At 43.7% G+C, this 26,714-nt stretch overlaps 1 protein-coding gene across 2 annotated transcripts in view; it reads left to right on the top strand.

Annotated features, from left to right (window-relative positions):
- JAML (junction adhesion molecule like) overlaps nucleotides 1-25,436 on the top strand; it is a 30,633-nt gene extending 5,197 nt beyond the window's left edge. For both annotated transcript variants that reach the window (XM_037841618.1, XM_037841619.1), the window contains exons 3-10: nucleotides 2,253-2,407; nucleotides 5,482-5,707; nucleotides 8,855-8,967; nucleotides 11,919-12,156; nucleotides 14,980-15,118; nucleotides 21,853-21,913; nucleotides 23,172-23,258; nucleotides 24,996-25,436. In XM_037841618.1, the coding sequence (XP_037697546.1) occupies nucleotides 2,253-2,407; nucleotides 5,482-5,707; nucleotides 8,855-8,967; nucleotides 11,919-12,156; nucleotides 14,980-15,118; nucleotides 21,853-21,913; nucleotides 23,172-23,258; nucleotides 24,996-25,073 (1,097 nt within the window). In that variant the 3' untranslated portion in view covers nucleotides 25,074-25,436. The remainder of the gene's footprint in view (nucleotides 1-2,252; nucleotides 2,408-5,481; nucleotides 5,708-8,854; nucleotides 8,968-11,918; nucleotides 12,157-14,979; nucleotides 15,119-21,852; nucleotides 21,914-23,171; nucleotides 23,259-24,995) is intronic.
- Nucleotides 25,437-26,714: the final 1,278 nt, after the last annotated feature.

Raw genomic sequence — 26,714 nt, 5'->3', positions numbered from 1 at the left:
TTCCTCTTAATTTGCTAAAAACGAAAACCTTGACCTGGAACTTCATCGTTTTGTCATAACTCTTGTTTTAGAAGCCACGTAGCAGACTCTTTCTTGGAAAGTTGATTCCCCCTTGGTTTCTATTGGAATCACAATGCCTGTGGGTCCTTACTGGGTGTTCTGGGACCCTCCTGTGTGATATGAAGAAGGTTTCTCTGTGGCATTCCTGCACTTTAAATTGTTATCTTTAAAACCACAGCTAACCATCAGATCAGGAACTGAAATGACCAACGAGAGTCAGAGAATCCCTCCTTGTTTACATGCCTTAGCCACACTAGCCTGCTGTGGTTCCTCAAATGCATGATGTTCTTTCCCAATTCCTTTGCTTGGGACCCTCACTTTCGGCCTCCAACACATCCCTCCAGCAAGCCTGGCCAAGGCTTCCTCAGTGTTCAGATTTACTTTTACACTTCACTTTCTCTGGGAAGCCTGTTCTGGCTGCTTTCTTAGACCAGTTTGGAGACTCCCGTTAATACCTTATCTAAATGCTTGGGGCTACTTCTTGCCACCCATCTCCACTTCTTTATACTTTTCTCATCCTTTTCTTCTCTTTATCCCATGGTGATATCTCTGCAGGAAGAGAACATTAGTTAGGTGGTTTGCTCTCTTAGTCTTTTGTTTTTTTCTTTATTTTTTTTGAAATGTGGGTGGGGATTTAAACACTGACCCAGCAAAGTATGCCAAAAGGTTGCCTTTGCTCTAATTCCAGACAACAGAGTGTGCACACACACAGAGATACCCTTGCACACACACAGGCACACTTGTACACACATAGGCACACCCACAAATGGGGTGAACTGGAGAATTTTTTCACAGAAGCAGGGTTATAACTGTCTCAGAAGGTATTTAGGCATTTCCCCAGAGGCAGGGGAAGTCCCCTGCAGGTTTCTGCCCTTCTATCCAGAGAACTAGCAGATCAGCCCATGTAGATAGCGACTTGGTGGCCCCATGGGGTGGCAAACTTCTTTATGGAAAGATTTTCTTCTTCTGTAGAAAGTCTCATTTTCTACAGCCATTTCTCTACAAAGATTCCCATTCAGGCATAAGTTTCTCTTTGCTTTGATTGCTGCTGTTGTTTTCTAGCAGTCCTTCATTTAATTCTACCCACAGTGTTCTTAATATTAAATTAATTTAGCTTCCTATACCTTAATCACACATAGAGTTGCTCAGTTCCTCCTTACAGTAAAATTCCAAGTACTTTTCAGAGCTAATTTTTATTTCTTTCAAAATAATTCCCTCCAAAGGGTTTAGAGTTCATGTCTTCTTTTACGTCTTCCCTACTGTGTGTGCCTGCTGTCAGTCAGGAAGTTAACTCTCTTTCCTCAGGGAAACAGCTTGGATGAAAAGAAGGGCACATTTTCTGTTTATTCCCATATGCATTTGCTTGGCTCTTGTTTCAGATGTGCTGGCCAGCATCTTTATGTGCCCTTGATTTCCTCATCTGTTTGCAGAGAGCATATCTCGTAAAAACAGAAATATCCGTTTAATAATTTTCTCTTTTAGTGACCTCTTGAAATTACTTGAATAAGGCATAGATAATGGACTCAGGGCATGCATGCAAATAGGCTGGAAGAAATGCCTAGAGGCTGAAAAGCTAGACTGAAATCCAGGGCTGCTGGCAAAGCTTGAGGGAGGAAACGGGGTGGGAAGAGAACCCAGGCAAAAGAAATTTAAGGGGAACTATGCTCTGTACCGGCCTGATCATAAGACCCTGTGCTGCAGCCAGAATCAGCCACCAAATTCAGAGACAATTGTTTGTCAAGAAATGAAAGGGAAAGAGGAAGGAAACAACAACAAATACCTGTGAATTGACTTGACCAATGGGAAACTTTTCCCAGTGGGAAACTAAGAGCAAGGGACATTCCACTTCCTGTTTTTGGTAAGCAGATGTGAGTATCTAACTGATGACCAGAAAGGAGGGGCTTCCAAGTTTCTCTTCTTTTTTTAGAAAGGAGGTGCGTGCAGGAAGGGGGAATTCTGGAAAAGAGGAAGAGACTAGACAGAAGAAGAGGACTAGATAGCCATGTGGGTGGCTTGAGTAAATTGCTCTTACCCCTGGGGACACCCATGCAGTATTAGCGAGGGGCCTCTGATCACTTTCCCCACATTGGCTCATCAGGGGAGGGGAGATGTGCCGCAATTTGTAATTGATACTGGCCCTTGTTGAGAGTATTGGTCTAAATAATATGCCCTCTTGCCTTTGACTTCCATAGGGTGTTCCTGGGGCCTGGACGACTTGATCGTTTCCTCCCCGGAGCTAACAGTCCATGTGGGTGATCCGGCCCTGATGGGCTGTGTTTTCCGGAGCACGGCAGAGAAACGCGTGACCAAGGTGGACTGGATGTTCTCATCAGGAAAGGATGCCAAGGTAAAGAGGAGGAAACAGCACGGCATTTCCTGGCAGTGGGGGAAGAGGGAGCATTTAGTCATCGTGTGCTGTGCAGTGGTATTGCAAGAGCTTGGGCTTTGGAGCCTGTCAGAACTGGGCCTTTGAGCTCGGCCACTTGGCTGTGCAATCAGCTGGGCAGGTTACTCAACCTGGCTGAGCTTCAGCTTCCTCCTCTGTGAAGACAAAGGTAATTGTCCTATCGCTTAACTTGTAGGTCGAGAGTCTGCTATGAGACATGCACATAGAGCTCTTTTAGATTCCTTCCTCTTTTTCCTTCTGCCCTTTGCAGAATAGCATAGGTGAGTGAGAGGGATGATTCCTATGGCCTGGGCTTAAGAGTGGTATCACAATAATCTCTTTTGGTGGGGATCAGGGGTGGACAAATTCCCTTAGCATTCCACTGCTCCATTGATATATTAGGAAATTGTCAGTCTCCCTCCTGGCTGCCTGAAGTGTTGGGATTAGCAGATGCAGCTTGTCTGGGTGAAGGGTCTTTCATGGGAACTCTTTGGAGTAGTGTATTAACCTCATCAGAGACTCTGCAGAGATATTTTTATGTCAGGATCATGGGAAATATATATCAAGTAATTTTTACTAACAACAAAGCTTCAAAGTTTGCAAATGAAATGGCTTTTTTAACATCATCCCTATGATGTTGCTCTTACTCAAATTTTTATTTCTGTTTATTATGATAAGAGGGATAGACCCATGGTGTAAGTAGAAATAGGACTTTCCCACGGCTTTCCCTCCCATCCTGTCATCATTCTCCACTAATAATACCTCCTCAGGGATTATGATCCACTGTCTTGAAGAGGGCAGAAAGGAGAGGACAGCCAACTACCAGGAATTCTCACATTGCCCAACTGAGTCTGTGGAACTACGTCATGCATTTGAATGCCATCTAATCTGTGGGCTGTGGCAGGAAACAGGGTGAAAATGGGGGATGGTTTTTAAAAGTTGTGAGTTGGCATCTCTAGAGTGATCTTCGGCACTGGTGTTACATTTTACCTTAAACTATAAGAAATAAAAATATGTGGACTATACTCCATTTGTCTTAGTATAAAAAGGAGTTATAGAGCCTTGTGCAAGTTAGCACTTGTGCAGTTTCTTATTAATATTATTAACTGCTCTATCAACTGCTCTTCAAAGATGATAGCTGTGTGGCTTCCCATAGTAGAGTCTTTTGAATCCAGACTCTCAGGTCTGCTGCCAGTGAGGGTTTTTTTGTTTTGTTTTGTTTTGTTTTTGTTTTTAAATGCAATTTTATTGAGATATATTCACATACCATACAATCATCTGAAGTATACAGTCAGTGTTCACAGTAACATCATATAGTCGTGCATTCATCATCACAATCAATTTTTGAATATTTTCTTTACTCCAAAAAATAAAAATAAAAATAAGAATAAGAATAAAAGTAAAAAAGAACACCCAAAAACATCTTATATCCCTCCACCCCCCTATTATTCATTTACTTTTTTATGTGTCTTTGTGCCTTATGTCTATTTATTCACTTACTTTTTGTCCCCATTTTTCTACTCATCTGTCCATACACTGGATAAAGGGAGTGTGAGTCACAAGGTTTTCACAGTCACACAGTCACACCGAGTAAGCTATATAGTTATGCATTGTCTTCAAGAATCAAGGCTACTGGGTTGCAGTTCAATAGTTTCAGGTATTTCCTTCTAGCTATTCTAATCCACTGAAAACTAAAAATAGATGTCTATATAACACGTGAGAATAACCTCCACAATGATCTCTTGACTCCATTTGAAATCTCTCAGCCTCTGAAACATTATTTTGTTTCATTTCTCTTCCTACTTTTGGTCCAGAGAGCTTTCTCAATCCTATAGTGCCGGATTCAGGCTCATTCCTGGGAATCATGTCCCACATTGCCAGGGGGACTTACACCTCTGGGAGTCAGGTCCCACGTAGGGGGGAGGGCAGTGAGGTCACCTGCTGAGTTGGCTTAGCTAGAGAGAGAGGCCACATCTGAGCAACAAAAGAGGTTCTCTGGGGTGACTCTTAGGCACAATTGTAAATAGGCTTAGCCTCTCCTTTGCAGTAACAAGCTTCATAAGGGCAAGCCCCAAGAAAAAGGGCTCAGCCTACTAAACTGGTAGACCTCAATGGTTGCAAGAATATCAGGAAGTCCCCAGGTGGGGAAGTTTAATATTACCACATTTTCCCCCAGTCCCTCAAGGGACTTTGCAAATACTTTTTATTCTCAGCCCAAATTACTCTGGGATGTATTGGGGCTTCATGCTAACTTCTACAAACCAACCACATCTCACCCCTCATTCAAGGTTCCATGTAATTACGGTGTTTGAATAAACTGATGCTGTAAGTTAAATTATATAGTGTACTACAGAAAATATAGATTTTGCACTGAATAAACATTTCTTCCTTTGGTCTCACATAGAAGTTGAAGTTGAAGTTTTACCCTTTAGTCTGATTTACTGTAGTCCCAACTGAGTCCATTTTGTTCATATCTAATTGAAGTCTGGTCTCTTTTTCAGCTTTCTTAACAGCTGCTGTATGGGGTAATACTGACATTCATAGCTGCTGAACTCTGGCTCTGAGTCTCAGGTGTCACACAGATACCCGAAGTTATAGGGACTGACTAGGTTATGCACAAACAACTCAGCATCTCAGACTTAGAGATAACCATTACAACTCATGAACGGATGTGACTGCTGTAAGAGCGTACAATCTAGGAACCTTTACAATAAACCTTCCCCTGATAACCTATGCTCTCAGATTCAATTCTCAGAGTTTTCACATTATGGTTAGTCCATATTAGTGAAGTGTTATGTTTGTCTTTTCAATTCTGGCTTATTTCACTCAACATATTGTCCTCAAGGTCCATTCACCTAGTTGTACACCTAACAACTTCATTCTTTCTTGCCGCCCCTCAATATTCCATTGTATTTATATACCACAGTTCACCATTCCGTTTATCAGTCGATGTATCCTTAGGCCACCTCTATCCACCGAAAATCATGAATACCGCCACTGAGTTTTGATCTTCCCCAATGTTGTGTGTCTTCCAGGACGAGTACGTGCTGTACTATTATGCGAACCTCAGCGTGCCCGTGGGGCGCTTCAAGAATCGGGTACACTTGGTGGGGGACATCTGGGACAAGGACGGTTCCCTCCTGCTCCAGGATGTGGAAGAGGCAGATCAAGGGACATACACCTGTGAAATCCGCCTTGAAATGGAGAGCCTGGTGTTCAAAAGAGAGGTGGTGCTGCACGTAATACCAGAGGAGCCCAGAGGTACATGGACGCTCACTTAGAAAAGGGCCCCAGGGCAAGGGATGCCATGTGCAAAGAGGGAAGGGAACTGATTTTGTTGAGTAAATGCCAGACTTTGTGCTAGGAACCTACCACAAAGTCCTCGGTAAATGGTCCTCTTTAAGTAGACATAATGATGATAATTATTTTATTGTCTCTTCAAACATAATTCATCCTCATGACAGCCCTGCAAAGGAAGTGTTTCTCTTTCTATGGTACAGATGAGGTAAATAGGCTTAGAGAGGTCAAGTAGCTTCCCCGAGGACACATGTTGATTAAATGGCATATCCAGTACTTGAACTCAGACATCGGTGACAACAAATCCATATTCTTTTTCCTATACCCTGATACTTCCCAGCAGTTATCTACGTTGATGCCGTGTCTATATTTTACAGGTACTTGTGTTAAGTGTTCTGGGAATAACAAAGAATTATGCAGGTGTTTCTCTCTAACTCCTTTGGGCCTCTTTTCCCCATCTGTACGTGGAGGGAGTAGCTTCAGTAGATCGATGGTTTAAAAACTGTGCTCTGTAGGACACTTAAACTCCAAGAGACACTCGTAGGCATCACGAAGGGTGAGAACGTGGTGGGGGTTGGTCGAGGGCTGAATCAGGTAGGACCTCAGAGCTTCTGTCTCCACTTCAACCAAAGCCTTTTCCTTTTTCTTGTTTTATTCATTGGGCTTCCTGGTAAGATTTTCTTCGAAGAAAGGACTCTTCTGCTTTAAAAAAAGTTTTCAAACTGCAGAACTGGATGCATTCTTTAAGAACATGGGGTAGAAGGACCATGACTTCAGGAAAGCTTGCAGTCTAGTTAGAGTGCTAGACTCTGGCCACTCCAGCTGGATTAGGCCCACTCTTAACGAGCTTCCCAAAGTGCCCTGCCTCCCTCCTTTGTGACGCTCATCATGCCTGTTCACTTCTGTCTTTCCTAGTCACCTGGGTCTGTGTTCTTGGTTCCTCTGACTAGCCCTGGACATGGTGCCTGGCACAGATAGGCAATTAATAAATTTTTATCAAAGGAATGAAATTCTTGAATTAGAGGACCTCACTTGAATCTAATTTCTAAAAAATGGAGTTGTAGTTGGCCCCTCTTCTTAATTTTCTGACTTTTTTAATTGTCATTTTTCTCTTTATTTCAAGGCTGTGGTTCTCTGGGAAAAGGAAAGGAATCAGATGCCTGGGTTCCCCAAAGATTATCTTTGTCTACCTTTTTCTGCCTTTGCTCTCCATACTGCTGTGGCTGACACTTGTCTATACAAGCATGGCCTACAAAATGAATGCCCTTTTCTGCTTAGAGGAGACACCACAGATACCAGAAGGAGCCAATTTCAACAAGTTGAAGAATCCATGGAAATAGGCTAGAACAACTTTAGAGGTAGTCAGATTTTCCCCCAGTAGCCAGTAGAGCAACCTGTTTCCAGCCAGGGTGGTAATGGCTCTGATCCCTAACAGTTTTGCCTAGTGGCCTAGTGAAAAGTTGTTCAACTTGCTTTTGGGAGGTTGTCTCCTCCCATGTGGAAGCTCCGGTTTTTTGCAGTCATCTATAATTTTCTCTACAAAGTTTACCCTTCAGTTTTAAATTTTTCTATGATTCTACCACTTCAATTCCTTTTTTTTCATGGTTCTTATTTTAAATATTGTTTAATAAAGACAATCTTTTTTATAAATAAAAATATCAACTGCTTGTACTTTTGCTGTAGAATATCAGCCATCCTCCATTTATGTAAGGTGGTATAGAAAAAGCTTGGGCATTACTTTCACTCAGGCCTAGGTTTGAGTGCCGGCTCTACTTTTTACTGACCCATGGCTTTGAACTCTTTCAATTTCCTCATTTGTAACTGGTATACTACTTATAAGGTGTGCAGCATATGCCTGGTGCATTGAAAGGACTTAGAATTTTCATAGTTATTGTTGGATTTTATCGGCGTTCAGTTCTTAATGTGCAGATGGATTCAGACGGACGTGCCTGCCCTACTGGTATTCTGTGGAGTGAATTTTTAGTACTTTCAAAATAATTCCCTCCATGGAGTTTAGAGATCATCTTTTCTTTTGCTTCCCTCCCATTGTGTATCCCTCCTGCTGGGCAGGAAGTTGATGTTCTCCCAGGGCAATGGCCTAGATGAAAAGGTTGACTTATGTGCTGTGTTTGTTCACTCCTGAGCTGTGCTTTATTCTCTTTTGAAGGAACACCGTCCGGTGAAGATGTAGGCTTGTGACTCCCTAGATACCACCTGGCCTTTTATTTCTTAATTGACTTTGTGGTTGGTTTGTGTAGTGTATAGCTGAAAAATCAGAAAGATTTATCAAATTATTTTCTTTTTCAGGGGCCTCTTGAAATGGCTTATGCAATAAACATATGTGGGGTGGGCTTCTTCTACAAATAGGCAGAAAGAAGAACCTAGGAATTGGGCAGTGAGAAGAAGGGAAAGGAGGGAAGTGGAAGAGTAGGGGCTGGGATTGAAACAGAAAGAAAAATCAAGGGGAAAGCTGTCTACTGTCTTAGCCTGATTAGCAAGGAATCCTGTGACCTGTACTGTAGCCAGGACTGGCCAGCAAGTCCTAAGACAACTTGTAAAAAAAGAATAAAAAGGGTCAAAGAAAGTCATCCGTGATTCAGTTTGGTTAGGAGAACCAGTGGGTTATAGATAAGAATGAGAGTTATATAATTTTCCACTTCCTGTTTACATTGAGCAGATGCGGGTCTCTAAGTCGATGAAGAGAAGAAAGTTAGGGCTTCAAAATTTTCATACTTTCTTTAGTATAAACTTCAATTGGAGTTCATGGGAGGAATTCTGGGAAAGGGGAAGGAGAAGGGAATGAAAGGGGAACAGAGAGTGTTTATTGCAGTTTGAAGACAGCAGAAATGCTCCGACTTGATAGAGGGGGTTAGCTTGATATAGGTGTCTCTACCCTTGGGGATGCTATGCTGATTTTGAATGAGAGGACTCTGAATCCCTTGTCTGTCTGGAATCATCTGGATCGCCTGTGGAGAAAATGTGTGCAGTGTTTGGCAGTGGCACTGATTTTTGCTACTGAGAAGTTTTTGCTAAATATTATCCCTTCTAGAAGTTCTTTGACAGCTATGTATTATACATTGGGTTTGACTCGATTTACCTTTTCATCCCCAGAGCTCATGGTCCATGCTGGTGATCCAACTCAGATGGGTTGTGTTTTCCAGAGCACAGAACAGAAACGTGTGACCAACATAACCTGGACGTTTTCCTCAGGAGAGCGTGCCAAGGTAAGAGGTGGGAATATCGCTGTGTAGTGGAAGCCTCTGGCTGGTGGTCCCAGGATGGTGGGGGAAGATGGAGAATCTAGTAATGGTGGGCTGTCAGGTAGTATTGCAAGAGCGTGGGCTTTGGAGCCTGTCAGAACTGGGCCTCCTCCTAGCTCGACCACTTGGCTGGGCGAGTTCAGCTTCCTGATGGGAAGGATGAATGTAATGATGATGGTGAAAGTGCCAAAATTTTAGGATTGTCAAGATGCTGATATGAGATGGCACATGTAAAGCATTTAATACATGATGTGGCCATTGTATTTTAGTTTCCTTCCTCCTTCTCCTCTTTGTAGTGCAGGATAGAAGAATGAGGGGGATGGGTTTTGTGTAGCCAGGAAAGCTGTGGTCTCGGCATATGAATGACTTCGCAGGGTTTGGGGGTTATTGTTGTTAGTTTTCTTCTGTGCCCCATTACCCCATTTATGTGCATGAGGGAATTTTTCTTTGTCTTCATGGATGCTTGAAATGTTGGGATCAGTTGATTTAGGGGCAAGGGTGAAGGGTATTTCATGGGAACTCTGTGACACAGTAAACAGCAAGTGAGTTTACAAGACCAGTAGGTCTCAACCATGGTGTGGTGATGTACCAATGGGCCAAGATATTTTTACTAGAAAAAATTAAAGAGCAAAGTTGGTTCAAGATTTAACTTTTATAAATTAAAACATATTCCAGGTCCTCCCTATAAAAAAGTCATTTGCACTCATTTGATTCCTATGAGCTGTCAGAGTGCGTCAGACAGGGTAGATTGATGGAGGATGGGGAATTATACACAGTTCCAGGCTCACCCCTGGGAGCTTGTCATTCACTTGAATGTCATCCATCAAGTGATTCACAGCAGAAAATAGGATGAGGGTTGACATTTTGAAGTTTTGAGTTTGAATCGTAATAAATGAGAGGTCATGGCCAGGTCTCTTTGTGTCTGTATATGCACTACCATTACTTAAAAGCTTTTTTAAAAAAATTAATTATATGTATATAGTTATATATCTATTATATATATAAATATATGTAACTATATATAATATTGTTATATTAAAAGTCCAGCATTCACTCATTTAATAAATATTTTTAAGCATCTTCTATGTGGTGAATACTCATTTTTAAAATTTTTTAAAATTTTTTCCACTTTTTTTATTTTTTAAATCATATTTTTTATTGTAGAATATAACATATATACACAGATGTGATAAATTTCCAAGTGCAATTCAACCAGTAGTTAGCAAATTTCAAAGAATGTCATGGGTTACAGTTCCACAGTTTCATTATTTCCTTATTGTGAAATATAACATATGTGCAGAAAGATAATATCTTTCAAAGTATGATTTAATAAGTAGATATATAGGATATTTCCAGAGTTGTTGTGAGTTATAGTACCATAGTTTCAGTTTTTTCCATACTGTGAAATACAACATATATATAAAAATGTATAGGTTTCTAATTACCATTTAACAAGTAGCTATAGAACAAATCTCAAAGGATGCTATGGATTACAGTTCCACCATTTCAGTTCTTTCCTTCTAACTATTTTAATACCCTAACAACTAAGAAAAAGAAAGTTATATAAGTATTCAGTATTCATAATCCTTTGTGAAATTCCACCTTGTCTGTTGCTGCCCCTTCCTCTAGATGGTCACTTTCCCAATCTTCAGGGGTGGGTGAATGCTCTTTTAGGCACTGAGTAATACAGTAGTAAACAAAAGAGACAAAGCCTCTGCCCTCGTGGGGGACTTAAAATCAAGATGGAGAGAGATGAACAGTAAAATAATGAAGAAAATAACATAGTACATCAGGTAATGGTTAAAGCTATGGAGAACAATAAAGTAGGGAAAGTGGATGGGGAATACCAGGGTGCTGTGGTTGTTATTTTAGGTGAGTGGTCAGAGAAGCCTCCCTGAGAAGGTGACTTTTGAGCAGAGTCTGAAGGAAGTGAGGGAGTGAACCCTTGTATATCTGGGGAGAAGAGTGTTTCAGGCATAGGGGGGCAGAAGTGCAAAGGCCTTGAGGTCAGGTCCCAAAGAACAGCCGGAGTGGCTGAAGTGAAGTGACCCAAGTGGGTAAGGGCAAGAGCAGGTAAAAGATGAAGCCGGAGAGGAAAAGAGGGGCTGGGGAAGATCGCATAGGGCCTTGCACTTTGAGTAGGACGGGGTGGGGTGGGGGGGCATTGGAGGGTTTTGAGCAGAGGAGAAACATGGTTAACCTTATATTTTTAAAGGCTCGTCTGGCTCCTCTTCTGAGACTAGACTGCAGTGGGGAGTAAGCAGGGAAACAAGCAGGGAGCCTGTGGCAGGAATCCAGGTGAGAGATGAGGGTGGCTTGGCCCAGTGTAGTAACAGGAGGAGGTGAGAAGCGGCTGGACTGGGGATATATTTTGAAGGTAGAAGTGATAGGAATTGCTGAGCGATTAGATGTGAGTTGTTGGAGAAAGAAAGGAGTTAAGGATGACTCCAAGATTTTTAGCCTGAGCATCTGGAAGAAGGCATTACCCTTCACCAAAATGGGATAGACCAGCAGGTACTGGTTTGGGGAGCAAATGATTAAGAGTTCAGTTTTAGACATGTTTCAGGTGCCTATGGGAAATGTCATAAAACTCAAAGTGTACTTTTTATTTTCTGAAGTGGAGAAGTGTGTAAAGTAAAAGTCCCTCATTCCCACTTTTCTCACCCCCCTTTCCAGATTTAACAATCGTTCGTGGCTTGGTGGTGTCCTTCCTTTTAGGTGTTACCTCTGCATTCACAGCTGCGCATGCCTGCACACCTTGTGTGTATATGACTTTGTGTTAGCTAATCCTTTCTGATAATACCTTCCTTCACTGCCCACACATAACAAGGCCAGCAAGTCCTGGGGTCTTTCCCCCACCCCTTTTCTGTACCCCCAGTCCTTGAAACCTTATACTTTTTGCCTTTCCCTTCTAGGAGGAGATTGTGTTGCACTATAACACCAGGCTCAGCATCCCTGTGGGGTACCCCCAGAACTGGGGACGCTTCCAGAACCGAGTCAACCTGGTGGGGGATGTTTCCCGCCATGATGGCTCTATCATGCTCCAAGGAGTGAAGGAGTCTGATGGAGGAAATTACACCTGCAGTATCCACCTGGGGAGCCTGGTGTTCAGGAAGACTATTGTGCTGCACGTGATCATGAAAGAGCCCCAAAGTAAGTAACTTTTGGTTGGGATGGGCTGGGGCCGTTGTAGCTGGTGCACAGGGCCAGGACCAGGGTGAGACAAGAGAGGCTCCTAGGGTACAACATTTAAGGAGGCCCTCACTCTCAAGTGCCAACCCTGTACCTGTATGGCTCTGAGAGTGAGTGCCTCCTTAAGTCTGGTTCCCTAAGGGCCTCCTTTGCCACACCATGTTCTGGCCCTGCTGGTAGGCCTAGGAGAGAGGAGCTAATTTTTAGTGAATGCCTTCGCTATGCTGACACCTCTCATTGCCAGTGTAATCTACCGATTTAAAGGTACAGGAGCTCAGAGATAGACTGGAGTTAATGTCCAAAGTCTTTTTTGCTTGGCCTCCAGGGAGATACTGTCTGCGCTGTAGAGGAAGGGAAAATGATCCTGATCTTGTGGGAAGACAGCAAGGAACAAAGAGAAAACAGGAAGGAATCAGAGCCCAAAATGGAGTTTTCTGTTCAAAGGTTCTGTATTCTGGCAAACACTGTGCATTAAGGCCAGTGGTGTGTAGGAGAATAAAGAGTCCATTGTGTTGACTGAGAGAGGGTGGTAAGCGTGAGGTTGAAGTTAAACCATAAGCCGGTAGCAGTCAGGATGTGGCCTGTGGACTTTGCCTCTCGTGAGGGCCCTCAGGAGTTGGCTGTGGTTATTGGGGGCTGGGGAGCTGGGGATGAAGACGGAACAAAATTCTCAGGCCAGAGAATGAAGTCTCTGGAGGTATCTTCTTGTTAATGGCCTAGGGTCTCAGCTGGAGAGGAAGCAGAACCAGATGGATTTCTTGAAGAAACCCCATCTCTGTGTGCTTTACTCTCAGTATCTTACTTCCCACTTTACAGAGAAAATATAAGCTGTTGCTGGGAGCTCACTTGACTTCCTAGCCTTCCCTACCCACAAACACATCTTCCCCTTCTCGCCAACCTGAGGCAGAGGGAGTTCCCTCTGCCCTGAACTTATCCCCTGCACTGTGCTCGGGTTGTAATGCTCTCCTCCTTCTCAGGAACCTCACAGCATGGCCCTCCGTTATCTTTAAGTTCTCACTTTCCGTTGGCTTCTACCATTCAGCATATAAATATGCTCAACTCTTTCTCTTACCCATGTCCTTGGCTGCTTTAGCTTTCATTCTGTATCTAACCAACCTCCCTCCTTTCCTTTCTTCCTTCTACCATACAATTCATCCATTTAAGGTATACAACCAATGGTTTTTAGTATAGTCAGAATTGTACAACCATCACCACAATCAAATATATGTTTGTCTTGACATAGCCAAATAGGTTGCTAATGGGTTGTACTTGGTGTCTTACTGTCTCATCTTCTGTTAATTCCTTAGTCCACTGCATTTGGCTTCTGCTTCTATTTCTACTCTCTCTTACATCACCAGTGGCACTCTAATTGCCCATCCTTGACCTTCCTTACTATAGTAGCATTGGATGCTATCTTCTCTGGTCAGCTCCACCTGAATGCTCCACAAACACTCCAATTACAACACGCCCAAACCTACCCCTGCACACCTCTCTCTAGCCCAGCTCCCAAGCCTAAGTTAATGCCACTACCGTCTACACAGTTGCCTAAATGGATGCCATGGGCAGTTGCCCCTGATCCTTCCCTTTCCTGTGACCCCTAATCTAATAGGTCAACAAGTGCTGTCCTTTCTACTGCTGACTTTTGGATCTGTCTTCTCATCAGTTCATCACTACTACCTTAATTCCGTCTGTCCTCATCTCTGTCTTGCACTGTTGGGCTCTAAACAATCTCTACTTAATTCTCAGCCACTGCCACTTATTCTTCATTAGCTATCAGGGCCATCTTTTTAAATCTCAAATCTGAACCAGCATTCTGCATCACTGCTTATAATCTTTCAGTGGTTTCTCCATCACCTGCAGAAAAAAAGCTAACCTCCTGTTTGAGATAATCAAGGCCTGTCATGACTTGGGCCCTGTTATCCATCCAGCCTAATTTCCTACCACACCCATAAATGCAGCCTGTGTGACAGACCCACTGAATTATTTCCAGTTCCTAAGAGCACCATCCTGGCAGGCCTACAGACCTTGCACATAATGTCCCCTCTGCCCTCCCCCGTACTGTCTGCTCAACAAACTTGATGTTTCCTTTAAGACTGAACTTAAACTTTAAAACTTTTGTGGCAAATTCCCTGACCCCCATAGAATCACCTCCACTTTCTGCTGCACCCCCCTGTACCACATATAGATTTCTATCACTGCACTTATAGCAGCTGTGGCTTTCTGTTTATGTGTTTGTCTCCCTCTTTGGAGACAGGGACTGTACATCCATCATCTTTGTATCTTCCATGCTTGGTGATGTTTGGCACTTAGAAGGTATTTAGCATGTGTATTTAGAGTGAATTGAGTAAATGAGTGAAGGGTACCAGATGGGTAGAAGTGCCTCTCAAGTCCTTACTTGGTGTCATGGCTTTGGGTCTGAGTCTTATTGCATATATTTTTAAAGAAACACCCACTTGCCCCTGGAAAGATGTTCAGCCTCTAAAATGTTAAACCATATTTAAAATAGAATTTTTAACGTGAAAGGAAACCCTATCATAGGTGAGGTGCCTGCTTCTTCTCCCACCCACCTTAATCTACATTTTGTGGGTCAGCAAGGGGGTCAGACTTTGTCTCTAATGGGGGTGGTTAGAGTGCTAGGGCCGCAACATGGTGAGGACCCCGGTCTTCCCGCTTGCCGACCTGGCTCTTGGGACTTGCTGTAGAACCTTTGCCTGAACTGGCTTGGGGCTCTCTGCTCTTTTCCGGAGTCTTGAGGTCTTCTCAGTGCTGTTCTCCTTTCCCAAGCACTGGTGACCCCAATGGCTCAGAGACCGGGGATCCTGGATGATAATCAGCTGGTCATCATTGTGGGGATCATCTGCACCACCGTCCTGCTGCTCACCATTCTGATATTGATCATGAAGAGGACCCATGGGAATAAGAGGTAAAAGGCTGCCCCTACCTCTTAGGATGGGAGCCTGGGGGTGCAGGACTCCAAACGAAGTGGAAGTGAGTCCGCTATTTTCAAAGAAGGGGGTATTTTTAAGTGGAATCATCTATGGTTGTCACATTAGACACCATCCATATGGTAACCCCATTCATTCCCTTTGCTCCCTGTGCTTGTGAGAAGCATTGCACGTTCCCCTGCCATCCTCATTTGCTTTGGTATTATGCAAAGATTACAAACTCCTCTACAGATGGTGGTCTAAGTGCAGCATCATTAGGAATAAAAATCTTATGCAAGAACTATAATGGTGCCATTCAATGCTTGAGAGAAATGGTTTTTGAATTATCCATGCTCTGTGTGTCATATGGAAGCTCAGATCTTGAGTGCTGACTGATTTTATTTAAAGGACCACATGCTAATTGTCAGAGAGGATATTTTTGAATGGATGCTCTTAGGTTCTGTTATTTATTGTTGAAATGTGTTTTTTTTTTATTTTATTTTGAAATAAATTCAAAGTTACAGGAACAGTTGCAAAAACAATACAAACCCCATATACAGCATACCTTGACCCCCCTCCCCCAATACCCCAATCCATCAACTTCAACATGCTGTCACATTGCCATTTCTTTCTTTCCCTCCCTCCCTCCCCCCCTATCATCCATCATCTATTCCTCTGTCTTCTGAACATAAGAGAGCAAGCTGCACACATCTTTGAACAAACACTGCAATTCACATATAGAATTCCCATGAACAGTAACATTCTTTTATGCAATCCCGTTAAGCGCAGCTAAGAAGTTCAAGAAATTCAACATTGATACAAAGCTTACATTCTATATTTCCTTTTTTTTTTTCCTATGTCCCAACTGTGTCCCTTTGAGCCTCCTGTCCTCCATCCTCAGATCCCATCCAGGATCATCCTTGGCATTCAATTGTCATCTATTTAGACTGTCTTTTTTTTTTTTTTTTCAATTGTGGAAACATATACAGCCTAAATCTTCCAATTCCACCCCCTCCCTAGCATTCCATTAGTGGGATTAATCACATTTAGAATGTTGTAATGCTATCACCTTCCCACCATCCATTACTAGAAATTTCACTTCACCTCAAACAGCAACCCTGCACTCATTTCTTAACTCCCCATTGCCCCTTCCCCCACTTCTCATAACCCATACTCTACTTTTCATCTCTATGGTCATATTCTCTGATAATTTCTTTGTGTTTAACGTGGGACTTAAATTTAACCTCCTAAATCCATAACAATCTTGGTTTTCTTTGATACCAACTTAACTTCAATAGGACCCATAAACTATGTTCCTATACTCCTCCATTCCCCCGCCTTTATATAGTTCTTGTCACATATTACATATTTTACATTGAGTCCAAAACCACTGATTTGTCATTAGAGTTTATGTGTTTTATATCCTGTAGGAAGTAAATAGTGGAGTTACAAATCAATAATTATTGACTTCTATTTGTATTCCATTGTGGTCAGAGAATGTGCTTTGATTATATTCAATTGTGTTTTTTTTTTTTAAATTTCTTGAGGCTTGTTGTATGTCCCAGAATATGGTCTATTCTGGAGAAAGATCCGTGATCACTAGAGAAAAATGTGTGTCCTGGTGATTTGGGATGTAAGGTTCTATATATGTCTGTTAAAATTCTCTATATCTCTCTCTCCTTTCTTTGTTTCTCTGTCGGTAGGGCTCCTTTAGTATCTGAAGTAGGGCAGGTCTTTTATTGGCAAAATCTCTCAGCATTTGTTTGTCTGTGAAGAATTTAAGCTCTCCCTCAAATCTGAAGGAGAGTTTTGCTGGATAAAGTATTCTTGGTTGGAAATTTTTCTCTCTCAGAATTTTAAATATGTCATGCCACTGCCTTCTCGCCTCCATGGTGGCCACTGACTAGTCACTACTTAGTCTTATGTTGTTTCCTTTGTATGTGGCGAATTGCTTTTCTTTTGCTGCTTTCAGAACTTGCTCGTTCTCTTCAGTATTTGACAGTCTGATCAGAATTTGTCTTGGAGTGGGTTTATTTGGATTTATTCTATTTGGAGTTTGCTGGGCATTTATGCTTTGTGTATTTATATTGTGTAGATGGTTTGGGATTTTTTCCCCAACAATTTCTTTGAATACTCTTTCTAGACCTTTATCCTTCTCTTCCCCTTCTGGGACACCAAAGAGTCTTAAATTTGGATGTTTTATTTTATCTATCATATCCCTGAAATCCATTTTGATTTTTTTTATTTTTTTCTCCATTCTTTCTTTTGTTCTTTCATTTTCTGTTCTGTGGTCTTCTAGGACGCTGAGTTGTTGTTCAGCTTCCTCTAATCTTGTATTATGAGTATCCAGAGTCTTTTTAATTTGGCCAACAGTTTCTTTTATTTCCATAAGATCTTCTATTTTTTTATTTACTCTTGCAATTTCTTCTTTATGCTCTTCTAGGGTCTTCTTTATGTCCTTTATATCCTGTGCCATGTTCTTCTTCATGTCCTTTATATCCTATGCCATCCTCTCATTCTTTGACTGTAGTCCTTTGATTAATTGTGCCAAGTACTGTGTTTCCTCCGATCGTTTGATTTGGGTGTTTGGGATTGGGTTCTCCATATTGTCTGGTTTTGGCAAATGCTTTAAAATTTTCTGTTGTTTTGGCCTCTTGGCATTTGCTTTGCTTGATAGCTGTGATCTTCCAGGACCACTGCTGAGGGAAGGCTGTGCTACATCACAAGTGTGCGCCTTCCCTCAAGGGAAGCCCCAGGCCTCCAGGCTGTGCAGGGGCGCTCCCAGCCTGATGCAAAAATGGCTGAATGGAGTGTCTCAACCTCCCCCTTTTTGCACAGCTCTGCCTTCCCAGCTCCGGGACAACTAGCTGTGGTTGCACCCAAGGCCACTGTCCGTGGCCGATATTGTGGCGTGTGCGCGGTGCCATGGAATACGCTCCCTGTCAGACTGGGTTTCCGGGCACAGCTCTGGGCTGTGGGTATGGCCCTGGGCAGGAGTGTTGCCAGCACGCTGGGAAGCCGGCTGCAAGGGGTGTGGTTTCTTTCTCCTTTTGGCTCTCCTCTCTGTCCCTCTGTCCCCAGGACAATTAGCAGCAGGTGTGGGGAGGGCTATCCTCCACGCCAGACACCGAAGTGTTGGCTACAGCCTGCTCCTGCCGCGCTTCACTGCGCAGTTCTCACTGCCGTATCTGCAGCCGCTCCCGGGGTTTTTTGCTTTTTTTTTTTAAAGAACTAGTCTGTCTTCAAATGCCAACCTGCAGTTTCCCCACACCACAGCATGGCCGTGGGACTTTCAGCCGGCTTACTCACTCGTTTCAGAATACAGACTCCCAGTTTCACCAAGTGCACGGCTCCTGTGGATTTAGCAGACCTTGTCCGGCTGGTGCATCACTGCAAAGTGGTATTCTGGGCCACTTTCTGGTTTTTATCTAGTATTTTTCACGGAGGTGTTTTTTTGCCCTGTCTCACCTAGCCGCCATCTTAGGTTCTTGAAATGTGTTTTAAAGGCCTGAATTCCATTAGTGTTGCTCCCAGGGTCTCAGAAATGTCCAGAGGCTCTGATATGGACACAGGTTTTCATTGGCTGTTGGCAGGTCCACATGCCTCAGTTTACCCAGCTATTGATGACATACGCTGGTAGGGCAAATTGACTCTCTGGTTGAAATAGTGTCAATAGGAAAGGACCCACATTAAGACCAAGTAATGCTGATTTTTCCTCTTGGAACATGGTTTCTACAGAAGGGACAGGGCCTGCCACATTTGCTCTCCCGCTCTGCACGGCTCTCTGATCTGGTTTTGGGCTTCGCTGGCCTCTTTGAAGGTCTTTGCTCTGGTCGTGCTGAGAGCACTGAACTGACAGTTGAACAACCCGGGTTCCAGTATCACCTTTATTGAGGTTGCTGAGAGACTATGGACAAGTAGCTTCCCCACTCTGGGGAAGGGCAGCAGATCTATGTCTACTAGGTTATCCTAAAGGAATGATCGGACTGGAACGCTGAGATTTGTGCTTGAACATGGGCACTGTGGCATTGATTATAATTAAAAATTGGAATCATCCTTAGGGTCTATTAGGAAGGCAACAATTAGATGGATCAGTATTGCACTCAGTGAAATACTAAACAACTTCTATAAGGTGAAGATGGATCTGTAGGTCCAAGGGTTAGTATTATAGAAGATATAATATGGTCTCATTTTTGTAAAAAAGAAAATTGTATAATGCTCCATTCAGCCACACACATGCTAAATATTTTTTTGGTGAGTATACTTATGCTTGCATTGAGAGAGGATAATGCTACAATATTAACAGTGGCATTTGGGATAAAGAAGGTGGGCCCTGTGGGGGTGGGAGGGTTTACTGGGAGCTCCAACTGCCTGCATGTCTATATTATTTGAACTATTTTACAATCAGAATATACAACTTTATAATCAGAAAATACAATAAAAATATTTCCACCTTGGGACAAAAAAGTCTCTATGGTTTCTTTTCTAGCTTTAACCCTGATTTATTTTTAGCTTCACCTTAGGCCAAAATCGGGAAAAAAAAGAAAGGCATATTCAGTGATAAGTGCAGGAGGCAGTTGGCCAAGAGATCAAAGGCTGAGGGCCCTGGCCAGGAAGGGGCCAGAACTCACAGCTTGGGGCGTTTTTGGGGATAATTCTGCTGGGGAGCGTGTGTGTGTGTGTGTGTGTGTGTGTGTGTGTGTGTGTGTGTGTGTGTGTTGTGTGTTGTGTGTGTTTGTGTGTCCCTCCCTGGGAAAAGCCTGTAGCCCTTTGGACTGGTGCCTTGCTGAGCTTCTGCTGCCCTCTGCTGGTTCAGCTACATCTCCCTCATCCTTCTCAGAAATGTAGAAAGGATGATCAAGTGGATTGACCTCCAGAGCGAAACCACTTCAATAAATTTATAAGCCCCTACTACCTTCCTAGGAGAGTGCAAGGTTGTGGCAGAGGGAAAGTTTCTAAAATATACCAGGGCTCATCAATTCTTCCTGTAAAATGCAGATGCCCCAACCTTGCACTGTTAGGGTACTTGGCCCAGTGCCTGGCCGCAGAAAGTGCCCCATAATGTGAACCCCATTTCCCTTCCTCTGCGCTGGCCTTATAAACTGGTATTAGGCCCTAGCCTGCAGGGCATGGCTTTTTTTTCATGCTCCCCTCCTTCCCTTGTGAGTGCAGACCTGGCGTTCCTTACCATAATTAAGTAATCAAGTCACTCTTCACCCAGACCCTCTGCAGGATCATTTCTCTCTTGGCCCACTTTCCACTAATTCTACCCTCGTGCCTGCTGCCCTTAGCTGGACAGGCTTTGCAGGGACCCTTTGGATTACACGTTTTCTGGGTGTCTGCCAAGAACCTGGAGGCCTGTGCATGTGAGCAAATATGCAAGCTCTGTAAGGTAGGTGCTGAGTCTGCTGTCCCACCAGCCCTGGGGCTCCGATCATTAGCCCACCCCCATCATGGCCCTGGGACTCAGTCCTGGTCCCCTTTTGTCCCATCTGCATGGACTACAGATCCACATGTGGATCTCTGTCCTCACGTGTCAGAGCTGTGCTCAGTGGTCTCCAGGCCTCCCGCCCCTGGCCACAGGCCTGCGGTTGAGTACCACATGCTTGTTCCACATGGGGCACACGTGTTGACTGTGTGCCTACTATGGCCCTGGGGAGTAGGGAGTCTGGCAGGAACAATCCCCCGATGCAGTCATCTGCTCATTCTCTCAGCACCACCGAGACATGGCTGACTCCTCACTGCCCGCCACTGCTGGCCACAGCTGCCAGTATTTTTATAATATTAAGCTGGAAATGATCTTGAGCAAATCAATAAAAATCATGAAGGAAGACTGATATTAAAAGCATTAAAATTTTCTATTATAAAAGATATAATTGAAAAAATGAAAAGACAAGTCGCTCATGGCCACAAATGGCCCCCCAAACATAATAAAGCGTGTTTAACCTAATTAACAAGTATGGGGCATGATTTTGACCTACACTCTGTGACATGCCTGGAATATCTCTAAGAAGGGCAAAGTCTCCACAACTACAGATGAGACCTAAAGTGCATAGGTCCTTGGTTGAGAGTGTTTGACTCAAATTATCCATGCTTTGGCATAAATGTCTGGGGTACAAGGTCTTTTTTGAGAGCATCCTTGCTAGGGGGAGAGAGTAGTCAGGAGAGAGTGACACCACGAAGATTTTTCAGTTTTACCTTGGGCTGGGGCCCGTGGTCTCACTGAGATCCCTGATGCCGGCTGAGAGCGATGGATGACAAACTGAGGCAGTTTATGACAACTACCCATATCAGTGACTGTTGGAGTCCTGTTTTGTTGCCTTCCACACCTTTTGGCTTGAGATGGGAATTATATGACTCCTGCCTAAGCACTTCTTAAGGATAACTCACTTCTTAGCGTCCCCACGGAGGGATTCTAATCCCATGGCCTCTCTCTATCCATTCACTTAAAATTGCACCTGCTGTATGGGCAGAAAGTTGGTTGAGTGGTGATAGAGAAGTAGATGCTGTTTTTCCAGTCTAAAATATCTCCAGAATGGCTTCTTGCACTAGAAGAGATGCACTTCTCAGACTTCAAGGTGAGCCAGGCAGCACTGGCTGTAGAAGTCTAGAAAGAACTGTTAGTTCCTTCTCTAAGGTTTCCCTCTTCATAAGACATGTGGGAGTCTCGCGTAGGTGCCCTTGCATGTACAGTGCCGGCTGGTTAATTCCACGTGCTTTCCTGGTCTTGTAGCTTGGAGAGTTCTCTAACTCCTGTAAAGAACCTGGAGAACACAAAGAAGGCTAATCCAGAGGTAAGAGAAGAACTCTGCCATCTTACTGCTTTGCCTATGAGGGGGGAAGTGGATGCATAATCCATTAGGAAACGTGGGTAGATGGAAGGTGGTGTTATTCTTACTTGTTGTCCTGTCTCAGCACATCTGCCAGTGCCTGGCACAGAGCAGAGGCTCGCTGAGGAAATCTTTATCAGTAGGATAAGAGCCTCCGAGGAGTGAAGTGGGCTGGGGTGGGTGAACCAGACCAGCCCAGGGTAGTAGATTCTGGTGGTGGGAAGAGGAAAGAGCCCTGGACTTGGAGTTCAAGCCCAGCTCTGCCAAGTTGATGAAAGTTGATTTTCTCAATAGTAGAATGAGAATAGGTATAAAAAAATTTGCCCTGCCTGCCTTACCAGGTGATTGTAAGGCTCAAATAAAATGATATGAAAGTGCATTGTAATCTATGAGGCACTGTGTAAATATTAGGGAGGATTATTATGATACATTGAGGAGTTAAGGGTTAAGATTAAATGTTCAGGCACACTTAGAAAGAGAGGGCCAAGGAAAAGGACATTTTCCTTCCTACTAGTTTGTAAGGGAATTATAAATAAGGGCTCCTAGGGACTGAGAAAACTGATTAATTTCCTTGAACTTCTGTTTTTCTTTGCCTCCTTTTATTCCTCCACCTTTTCTCTTTAAACCTCTCTTTGAACAGTTACCTTTCCATCGTTAGGGCTGTTTGTGTCCTAAGAGTAGGATTTTGTCCCTACATGGTACAGGGGCATCCAGAAGACTGAGAATTTGTCACTGGATGACACTGCTTTCCCAAACAGTGACAGGAACGTGAATTGCAACGTGCCATTGACCTCACAGATGTGAGGGTCAGCAGAGGCTGTCCTTGTCATATAAACCTTCTTAGGGAGATGCTGACAGCTGCTGATTAATGCTATCCTGCCACAACTCTAATTAGAAGGAAGTAACCAACAAATACAAATAACTTGGCACGATAAGGATGCCCTGCTGCTACCTCAACATCCCATCCAAACCAAGATGTTTGGCTTTTGAAGCAAGGAATTTTTTGTTCCTAAGATAGAGCTCTTTTCCTGACAAGTTAATTTTCAGGAAGATTGAAGACTGAATTAACATTATTTATGATAATTCTCTAGCTCTCAATAGGCCTCTGATGTACTGCTTTTGGTGATTGATGTCTTGGGAATAAGAGTAGGTGGCTTTTTCTCTGGAATATAAGACTTGCTTGATTTCTAAGAACGTGTACACTGTTTTTTTTCCCCTCTAGAAGCATGTTTACACCTCGATAGCTGTACGGGAGGTGATTGAGGAGGAAGAATCGAGTGAAAAATCAGAGGCCACCTATATGACCATGGTGAGAATGGGCCTGGGTCACAGATGAGCCAGGTGTATGGAGATGGGAGGAGGAGTTGGGATGGATATGGCAAACCCTCGGATGGCGACTTGGCTAGATCACCTGGGGAGCCTCTTTGCTGAGGGCAGAGAGTTTTCTAAGTAGTAAGAACGTCTGAGAGACTGAAGTTCTGAAGGATAGAAGAGTAATATGAAACTTGCCTTCATACCCAGTGTCAAGGCCATTGGTGGAGATGACTGACATCAGTGGTGAAAAGAAGTACCTTCATCTAGGATAGGGAAAGTGCTCTGCCTTATCAGTACAACCCTGGATAAAGACAACATAATAAAGAGAGTGGGTTAGATACTTGTGCAAGTATTTTGTTGCAAGGAATTGTTTTTCTCCTTATCAAGAGGTCAAGATAGGGTCCCTTCCAACTCTTAGACTTTTTAATACTGACTTATTATACCTTGATCTAATCTAACTGCAAGGCAAACTGCATGCTGAATTTCATATAATAATGTGGAGTCTGATTCATATTTTATCTTGCTCAGACTTCTGGAGCTCCCCATGGAAGTACAGCACCCAGGAAAAGTACCTAGCAGTGTAGTAAGTAGGGGCAGGGACAAAAGGACTTCGCTGGCAATGAGCACAATGTTATTTGTAGGCTAATTATAGGTCTCAAGTTCATGAAGGGAGCAGAGTTCTGCTAGAGCCAGGGAAGGCTGGCCATTTCTGTTTGTAGAATGATCAGTTGTGTTTGTTCCTATTGCACAGCAGTTCTAACACATGATTCCCAGCTGATTACAGCAGAGAAAGGTTCTGCCACGGAAGTGTGAGATCAGAGAACTGGCCTGGATCCACCAAGTGCCACATTAACTCTGCTCTGAAGTTTCAGTTGAATATCGTATTTTTCCTCCTCCATTCCTTTCCCATTATCACCAGGTGATGTGCAGTAACTGCCAGGCCCCATCCTGGACCTAAGAGACCTGCTGATACAGCTGCCTTGTGGTCACCACTGAGTGTTTTACCCACCTGGGAGATACTGTTTGTAGAAAGTCTCTGAGATAGAGATGACACAGCAGCAACTGTTGTCTTCAAAGTCATCCCCCCGCCTTGTTCAGTGCCAGGGGCTTACTATTTAAATTCTACGGAAAACAGCTTTTCTCTTCTCTTGAAGGGGATCAGATAAAGCAACTGTGAGGAGAGGATGGGACCACATATCCAAAGACCTCTTGGGGCTGGTCGAGTTATTTTAAAACACGTTGTGCCGAATTAAATTAAATAAGCCTGTGGGTGAATTCTGGCCTGCAAGTCACTTGTATGAAACCTCAGATATAGCTGTTTTGTCTCATAGGGAGCAGGGGCAAGAAAGACTTCTGAGTTTTCATTATTGAATTGATTAAATATACTTAAATGAAGTGGTTACCATGCTGTTTCTCCTTTCCGAGGCTGTGCAGGACTGTGGTTAAGATCACAAGCTATAGAGTTGGACAGACCTAGGTCCAAATTCTGACTCCATGATGTAACAGCCAGGTGACCTTAGGCAGGTAATGTAACCCTTCTGAGCCTCAGTTTCCCTGTCCCTCAAATGGTAATAATAGTACCCACCTCTAGGTGGTGGGGATCAACATGGGATAATGCCTGTGAAATTCAGTATCAGGCTGGGCACGTGAAACGAGCTCAACAAATGGCAACTGCTCTTAATACTGAAATTTTTACAAGCGTTCTTTGTTTCTTTCTTCCCTTCCCCCACAGCACCCAGTGCGGCCTTCTCTGAGGGCAGCACAGACTAGCCCAGCTAGGAGACTACCACAGACTGAGCAAGGCTTCTGAGAAGATAGGAGAGTCCTCTTCGTAGTGTGTGTCCTGAGCCGCTGTACCAATTATTTCAGACCCCAACCCACCCAATCATCCTTCTGCCTCACTGCTTGGCCAGAGGACTGAAGATGGAGGGTTCGGAGACCAAGCAGCTGTGGAGGAACAGGCCCTGATGAGTGGGGCATTGGCTCTAGGGACCTCTGCAGTGGGGCACTGGCTCTAGGGACCTGGCTGAGCTGCTGCCCTGGCCTCAAGCACTCCATCAGCTCAGACCCTTCACTTGGACAGTGTTGTTTGTGGATGAGTTATTGTGAAGCATCAAGCAGATAAAAACCAACCCATAAATTGTCCCAAATAAATGTGGTTTGTTGAAGCCTCCCATTTTTATGCTCTTTGAGGGGGGAGTGGAGTCTTGGTGATGAACTTACATTCAGAACTCCTGAAACAACTGAAGGTCTTTGAGAAAAGCCAGGCTGTGGCTTACACACTGGGGACTGGTTTTGGTCCTGGGAGGAGGAAGTTTGTGGGGGTGAACAGGTTGGAAGAGGGGCATGAATACAGCTTTAGGATTTAACCCAGTGGTTCTTAGTTCTGGACACACATCAGAATCACTGCCGGCTCTTGGCTGGGTCTCACCTGACCATTTCCTGATTTGGAATGTCTAGGTGGAGCTTGGACATCTGCCTTTTTAAAAGTGATGCTCATAGGTTGCCAAAGTGGACAGCTACTGATTTAACTCTTGGTCTGGAAATGTGAGATTCCTTTACTTTCTGGTTACCGTGGTAAGATTTGATAAGATTAGTCATGAAAATCCTTTGGTTCTGAACTCCTATTTCCAGCCTCCAGGGAGCAGTGTTGACTCAGCTCGGGACTCCTCTTCTTGATGACCACAGGCCCTTTTCACCAACCATTCTTGGATTTCCACTTGGAGGCCTGCAGCCTCTTTCTGTACTTGTTCAGCCACGGTTAAGAGGCATACAATGTTTCCTTCTCACCTGTTTGCTCTAAATCAAGAGTGTGTCCATAATTTACAATAATTGTATTGAAGGCAATATCCTGTCCAAGATACTCCAAGAGGGGACACGTATTGCCATGGATAAATGGGGAGTGGGAGGTGGAGGGTGGGAAGGAGGACTCTTCCATATTCTGAGAATTCATAAAGAGGAAGTGGTTTAATTTCTGGGCTACTGTATTCGTTTCCCACCTACTAAAACAAATGCCATACAATGGGTTGGCTTAACAATTGGCTTATGATTTCAGAGGCTAGAAGGCTTGCTGCCTCTCAGGATTGGTATCTTCTGGCTGGCTGGCAATCTTTGGGGTCCGTTGGCTTTTCCATCTCATGGCAATGCATATGGCAGCATATTCTCCTTTCTCTTCTGGGTTCTGTTGACTTGCAGCTTCTGGCTGCTCCCCATGGCTTCTTTATTCTTGTGTCCAATTTCCGGTGCTTATAAGGACTTCAGCCATATCGGTTAAGGCCCACCCTCATTCAGTTTGGGCACACCTTAACTGATAACATCTTCAAAGGTCCTGTTTACAAATGGATTCATACCCCCAGGACTGGGGATTATCTGAACATGCCTTTTGTGGAGGGCATGATTCAATACTCCATAGCTACTAAGTAACATTGCCTCCTGGCTTAAGGGGACTTCC

The sequence above is a fragment of the Choloepus didactylus genome, chromosome 6, assembly GCF_015220235.1.
Source record: "Choloepus didactylus isolate mChoDid1 chromosome 6, mChoDid1.pri, whole genome shotgun sequence".
Taxonomy (NCBI): Eukaryota; Metazoa; Chordata; class Mammalia; order Pilosa; family Megalonychidae; genus Choloepus; species Choloepus didactylus.
The sequence above is the reverse complement of the archived record's forward strand: the minus strand, read 5'-3'. Positions and strand labels throughout refer to the sequence as shown.